At 36.3% G+C, this 7,236-nt stretch overlaps 1 protein-coding gene across 1 annotated transcript; it reads right to left on the reverse strand.

The window, feature by feature from the left end:
* Window positions 1–469: 469 nt before the first annotated feature.
* On the reverse strand, window positions 470–1,742 carry LOC149680181 (uncharacterized). The gene is made up of 3 exons (XM_089834577.1): window positions 1,645–1,742; window positions 750–1,579; window positions 470–478 (listed from the first exon to the last, which is right to left on the reverse strand). Exons 2-3 carry the CDS (start codon window positions 1,521–1,523, stop codon window positions 470–472), a joined length of 783 nt encoding a protein of 260 aa, XP_089690703.1. The 5' UTR covers window positions 1,524–1,579; window positions 1,645–1,742.
* Between the last annotated feature and the right edge of the window lie 5,494 nt (window positions 1,743–7,236).

Consider the following 7,236-nt stretch of genomic DNA (forward strand, 5'->3'; position numbering starts at 1 on the left):
GAGCCATACGGCAAAGACGCTTACATTTGTGAGTTTGGAAGCGCAGGAGCAAAAAATTACTCCATGAACATTTACGACCCCGCAACAGAAAAAATCACTAACATAATTAAAGTTAAAGGATTTTATTTAAATTCGTCTACTGAGAACCACGTCAATTTCGATATTATGAAAAAGTTGTTAGGTGTCAACAACGATGGTAAACCAGAAATGAACTCGGTACAAGTACCCATTGGTCCCCAAATACGTCGCCTGCCCAATCACACTTTAATTACTATTGATCAAACTAAAACGTATCAAGTAGTCGTTGATAAAGTTAGAGTTTTGCCAGACTACACCACGACCCCTTACGGGTATCTTAAGTAAATTTTAATTTGTAAAGTTGTATATAATTTTTGTGTTTTTAATTAATTGGGGGTTTTGTCTGCAGACATTTTTTTTTTTTCCAAATATATGTTTTTTTGTTTAATTTTCAATGCTTCTTATATATGTTAATTGCAATTAGTTTTAATAAGATTAGAATAAATTTGTCAATAATAATTTTCACTTTATATTATGGTCTTTATTCCTACAAAACCATCTTTTGTTATAAGCTTATAATACTTCAAGCCTACACAAGCAATCGATCAAATATTGACAGGTAAAAAGAGGAGATCGGGAAAACTCGACTCCTCCCCCCTTGAGTGGCCGCCATCTTGAATTGGCCTATACTGGCTGCATATTCTCTCATTTTGATTCACAAGTCTCCATACCTTTTTATTTACATTTGGTCCATCGCTTCCCAGAGAAACCATACTCTTCATGTCCAACGTGTTGGTTTCCAGACAGTCAATAATATTACTTGATAAGCATTCACCTTTCGCGTGTCCCATTAAGTATGTTTGAAGGTGACGAACCACAACTTCATTATTTTTTTCAGACCAGAATCTTATTTTAATCATCATCTCTTTCTTATTCTGCGAGTTTGTAGTTTCGTCATATTGAAGACTGAAAAATTGACTAGGAGAGGTTTTCAAATCCATCAACATCTTCTCGTGAAAATAAGGTCCAATTGCTTCTGTGATCAAATATGAGACTTTCGTGTGACTCATGTTAAATGCTCCATCGGGAACAGCTCCTGGGAACATGGCTTGGAACATTTTCCCCATTCCGTCACAAGACGCGAAAGACCAGTTTTGAGCTACAACTTTTAGTGCCCAAAGAATTTCAGCCTTAGCTTGTTGATCCTTGTGGCTCACCAAGTTGAATGAACATAGGGGCTTTTCATTATTCGCATTATCCTTGACCAGTACCTTCAACTCGGTCTGATTTTCCAGGTCCTTTAACTTTTGTAAATGTTTCTTTCCCGTTGAGTGCTGCAGGAGCTGCGTAATGCCTTGATTAGGAATTGAAAAATCATTTTTGCACACTTTGCAGTACGCCGAATTGTTTGAAACTTTGCTTCTTGTACACCATTCTCCTATTACCGTCTTCCCATCACTCCTATCAAGCCAAGAATCACTGAACTTAGTTTTGATTTTAGGCATTATCACTGCTGCAGGTATACTGTTAAAATACCAAATCTTTCATAGCTTTCTGTAATCTTGAACATTAAAAATACTGTTATTAGCATTGCTATGGGCAATTCATGCTAAAAAATAGCCTTACCAAAAATTAAATAGGTCCAAAGCGGCCCAAACCTAAGTGGGAGCGCGCGTATAAGAAAGCGCGGGAAATTTTTGTTTAGCTTACTGCCTTACTCTAGCAGAAAATCGAGAAATTATAGCAGCCGACACTTTTTCTCTCTTTTTTCTTTCTTTTAACCATGGGGCTGTAAATAAGGAATTATTTTCGACTCGACTCTCGCTGGATATAATACCTTAGAGAAAGAACACCTCTCCACTCTGAAAGTGCATTTACCGTTTTTACCTCCTAGCACCTAGTTTCGGCGCTCTTGAGATATTTGTTTTGCTCATTTTGACGTTAATTTTTTGAAAACTTAAACGAAGTCAAAAATATAGGATATTATAGGACCTTTTACGAAAATATAGGACAATATAGGATATGTTCAAAAATATAGGATTTTATAGGAATTATAGGACCACTGGGCTCCCTGAATTTCTAATAAAATTTCATTGCATTACACCTACCAAAATAAAATACAGTAATTTACATTTCAATACCCTTATACGCGATGTACGAGGTTACCTCCCATTTTTAAAATGTGAGTAGTTTTTGGTAAATGCCATCTAGTGAGCGAATTCTGTACTTTGATTTTATTCCGTATTTTAAAAATGGCCGCGGACAACAACAATCTTTATTACACAGAGTTAACCCTTTGTCAGGTCCCGAATGAAGTTTGCAAACCCGCGATCTCCACTCCCTAAAATCCCTATCACTACTTTTACAGCCAAGAACGGAACATTTTCTACCCCAATCTGCCATTTTTATTTTTCAAAACTTACTAATTACGAATGAGAAATAAAAAAATATGTTCAAATCATCGGATTCATCGAGCCAAAGGATTTCAGACGATGGTTATGAACTTCCTGCTTTTGAACGCTAGATGGCTTTAAACACCGACGTTTAAAGAGACAAAAATAACGAATTTTACGCTTCACTTCGAAGCTAGATGGCGGTATCAAAAACTACTAAGACGCAATGGCAGCCCCCCTTGAATTTGCCTGGTAAACGACGTATAAATAGCTTTTCCAATGTCATGTCGGTGTGATTAAACACACTTCACAAGGTCCCCAAACCCGTGGGAAACATGTATGGTGAAGTTAAGGTTCATAAACTAGATGGCGTAAAGCACTTAAACATTTAGTGTAAAGGCTATTGCATTGACCTTACACCCACAGAGCATTGTTCTAGACAAAATAAACTGAACTGAACCAGAATGCGTTTTCTTCCTCGTATCAACTCTTATCTATCCAATCACAACCCTTAAGTTCAATGTGGTCATAACCGCCACCGCCAATGAAAAGCCTTAAGTTTGATCCGGATTGACCAATGAGCGCGCTTAGGAAAGGTAGGAGGAGAATAATTTTCAGCAGAATACGGCCGCTCATCTTCCATTTCAAGAATCCACTTGGCCTAACTTCAATTAGCCGAAACAGAAGTTTTCTTAATATACTGATTCTATCACAGCTCAAAATTCCGACTTCGACCGTTACCGAGTCGTTTACTGTAGAATATTTGACGCTATTTTAAATTTTAAATTTAAAATTGCTTTAAAAAACTTTACACAAAAAACCCATTTTTTTAAACTTATCTAAGCTAATCAACGGAGATATTTTATTCAACCTAGAAAGATTAGTTTTTTCTCTATCTGTAATATTTTTTATACTTAAGTCAAATTGCTAAGTTAAAAATATACATAAAATAGGAAGCTTTTGTAGTATAAATGTTTCAATGTAGAATTTTACGCAGGCTCGAATGGTCACGGACTTTAGAGCTCTACAAATTAGAAAATGTCATTTATTGAGATAGCTCCAGAAGAGCAAACTGTAGGCTACAAATTAGCTAATTTAATTTAAATCACCTTTAACGAGATTTATAAAGTAATCAGTTAACCTTGCTTAAAAAAGTAATCAGTTAACCTTGCTTAAAAAAGTAATCAGTTAACCTTGCTTAAAAAAGTAATCAGTTAACCTTGCTTAAATTTAGGAGTTTTATATAATTTCAGGAAACAAGGGAATTTTCAGTCGTTCCCGCGATATCTCTCCCACTGTGCGCGACGTGCTCTTTGTGATAAAAAATACATACATTTATACAACGCGCACCATTTTTGAGCAAAGTTGATTCACTATTTCACGTCTCTAACGATCTGATGTCTTTAAATTTCGTTTAATTTTGCTGATTCGCTTTTCACTTCCATTTCCCTCCTTATTAGAAATAGAAAGGACAAGTTGTTTTTATCAGGTGTAATCTAATTGTCGGTTCAGGTCTGCTCAGAACGCGATATTGTTCCACCCCGCAAACTAATCGTCAGGAGCGCAAACTGTTCCGAAAACGTTTCGTCTAGGTTAAAAACAGTTCAGTTTCTGCATCGCAATTCTTTCGTGTAAGAACTGGGTTGATTTGACCCGGGGGCGGGCCTCGGGACTTACAAAAACAGTAAACACACGAAAAGTCCGCCCGACGGGGTCGGGGAGTGAAATCAGCCCTGACGAAAAGTCTGCTTGAAGGCTGGTTTTCCCTGATACCGGGTTATGAATGACGACATTCGTAGTAATGGCGGCGGCATCTTTACCTTCACCTTCACCTTCACCGTCATGGTCGAAATCGAATAGATCTAGTACAAGTAGTATCATAAGTTTATAAGATATGATCCATAAGTGTGTCACTCGTTAATGAGAGCTTGTCATGAAGTGACGTAGGTGAAACGTCATAGATTCTTGAAAAGCGACGCGTAGTGAGGCCTTGTCAAAGGCTTAGTACAGACTAAAGAGGAGGATTGACTGCAAAACCAAGTGTAGTCAATTCTCACGTCGTTCTTGAACTAGCTCTCATTAAGCCTCTAACATTACGAAGTAAGGGTAGTGACATACTTATGGAATATATCTTATAAACTTATAGTAGTATTCAATGTGAAGAGATGTATTATTTACAGTTTAATGAGCAAAATGAAGTTATTATTAAAGGGATAGAATCAATCTTTTGACTACTAATGAAAAGCTTTCATTTTTTTTAAATCAGATAGAACCTAAAATTACGTTTTCAAAAATTTATAGATATTGATAGTTTTAATAACTTAACCATTTTTAATCAATTTTTAAAAGTATTAGTTTTCGGCTCCGCTCCGATCACTGCCCCCTCTACAGTCGTTTGCAAAAACACGAGCGAAAAAACTAAATTACTCCCGCGGCCCTCCTCTCGCTCGGAGGTACAGTAGATTTACTCCTAAAAGTAGTTTTCATACTATTCTGCATTTTCGCTAAATTAATATAACTCATTTCGATACGGATGCTTTGGAAGTTATAAAGGAAGGTAAATAGTTTCACTGTAATTTTGGTGTTCAATGTAATAGTTTTACTATGTTTAATTACAATTAAAAATATGTTAAAGCCTAGATTAGGGCCATTAGGCTAAAATAAAGCCATACCATTATTATACACGGAAGCTAAGCCTTTGCTAAAATAGCGCAAAAATGTGGTGTTTTGGGCATTACCTGTAACGATTTTGATAAATCTCTATCATCCCTACTCTGCAACGTAACCGTGAGTTAAGAGAACAAAGGATAATAAACATGAAAAATCAGAATTATGTTTACAAAGGTCTTCTCAAATATGCGCCGCTTCCCCAGTGATAGTGAAGGTGAAAAGCTACTATATAGTGGTCTAGAGCTACCTTCATTCTCCTATTTCCAAACAACCAATGAATCAAGAGACATTAGTAACGTCACTGTGTGAAAAACAATTTGGGCGGTATTTCGCGGCTAGTTTGAATTTCAAAATATCTAACGTACTTTTCTTAATTTTAAACGTTTTAATTCGATTTTTTGGCACACATAATTTTAGGCATTTTTTTTACCTAAAACTGCCCTCATCTTGTACTAGTCGGAAAACAATGATTCTATCCCTTTAAGGAAAGGAACTATGTATTTGTGCAACATGGTAAGATAACATTGTTTGAGGAGGATTTTTGTTTATGGTTTTAAGCCTTGGTGTTGTTATATGTAGTTCTGCTTCTGCTAACGACAATTTTAAAGCTTTGTGGACATGGAATTTAAAGTTGTGTCGTTTCCTTCTGATGGTAAAATAGTGTACGTGCCAGTGACGGCTTTAGATATCTCAGCGCTACCCACTATTTGTGCCATTGATGATGAAAACAATGTAATGTCCACAATTGTGTTAGTCTCTGATGCCCTCTGTGCTTCTGAGACTTTGACTGAGAGTGAGAAGCATGATTTGAACAGAAAGGAAAACACTGAGGATTTTCAGGAACAAGAACTCCAGGAGACTATTTCCTGCATTAAAAACCCAGATAACATGGACCAACCAATAGATAAGACACAACATAACATAACACACACAACATCACAAATAGAACGCATGCACAACGAAAATATTGGTACAAGACATACAAATCCTAGTGCTATACATTACATTAATGAGCACAATGATATATCAGGTTCCCAAGAACGGGGTCTTAGTGACACAAGTTCTTTTGTTTTGAACCTGGTTGTTCAAATTCAATTGATAGAGTTCCATGGAAGGATCATCAACTTGACCCATCACATTCGAATCTTAGTTTAATATCAGAATCACAAGAAGAGCATAATGGGGCTACAAGTTCCAATTCAATGGTATCATCAAGTTTAAGTGGTGGTGAAGTGTCAAAGTCTAATAGTGTAATGCAATCTGAACATGAAAAGGTACGCTCCAAGCATGTTTCCAATTGCAGAGATGTGCGCATGCTTCGCAGCAATTTACTAATCATATTGTAACATGGCTGCCAGATTCCTGGAGTTTCTACTCCTTGGATCTGGCAGGGTGTTATGCCTCCATGTTACATGCTCCTCCTCATAGCCTAATCTCTGTGATTTTTAGTTAAGATAGTCAGTAGTCAGCTCTCAGACAGAGAGGTTGTTCTTTTGTGTATAACTGTAAAGTGTAAGGTTAAGTTGGGATTATCCCGTTTTGGTTTACTTTATATTAATAAAGTCTTAGAAGATATTCTTCTAATTTTGGATATTTAAAGTAAGTTGTCTTTATTCTTTTTTATGGCCCTCGGGAATTTTCTCCCTTAGTTAAATTATTCTACGTAGGGTTACATAAAATGGCGCCCGAACAGGGACCCCACCCATACAACTAGTCCTTAAGCCTTGGTCAGTCCCGTGTACAAACTGTTTATCATTGTCGGTAATTCCGCCCCCCACGTGGTGCTAAGCCTCGGCTTCCACAATGGTAAATCATTAAGGATAATTACATTATTTTAATCTAAATTAATCACCATTAAATTAAATAATTTAATTAAAATTAAAATTATCTTTATAATAAATGTATTGAATTTAGATGACTTGCATACATATTTTTGTAAACTTAACTTGTTTGACATCTTTTGATTATCGTAAACTTAATTGAATTATTAACTTGATCATTAAATAATGGCATATTCGGACAATAAAACGTGGAGGTCGCCTCGAACATCCGAGGATGAGGAGGATGATTTAATATTAAAGAAAAGGGAAGAACAATCTCAAGAAGATCTGTTTACGTCTACGGAAGACGATGGCGACAAGCTAGCACCGCCAGA

The sequence above is a fragment of the Phalangium opilio genome, unplaced genomic scaffold (assembly GCF_054372755.1).
Source record: "Phalangium opilio isolate 3A_F unplaced genomic scaffold, DU_Popi_V2 ptg000039l_2, whole genome shotgun sequence".
NCBI classification, from domain to species: Eukaryota; Metazoa; Arthropoda; class Arachnida; order Opiliones; family Phalangiidae; genus Phalangium; species Phalangium opilio.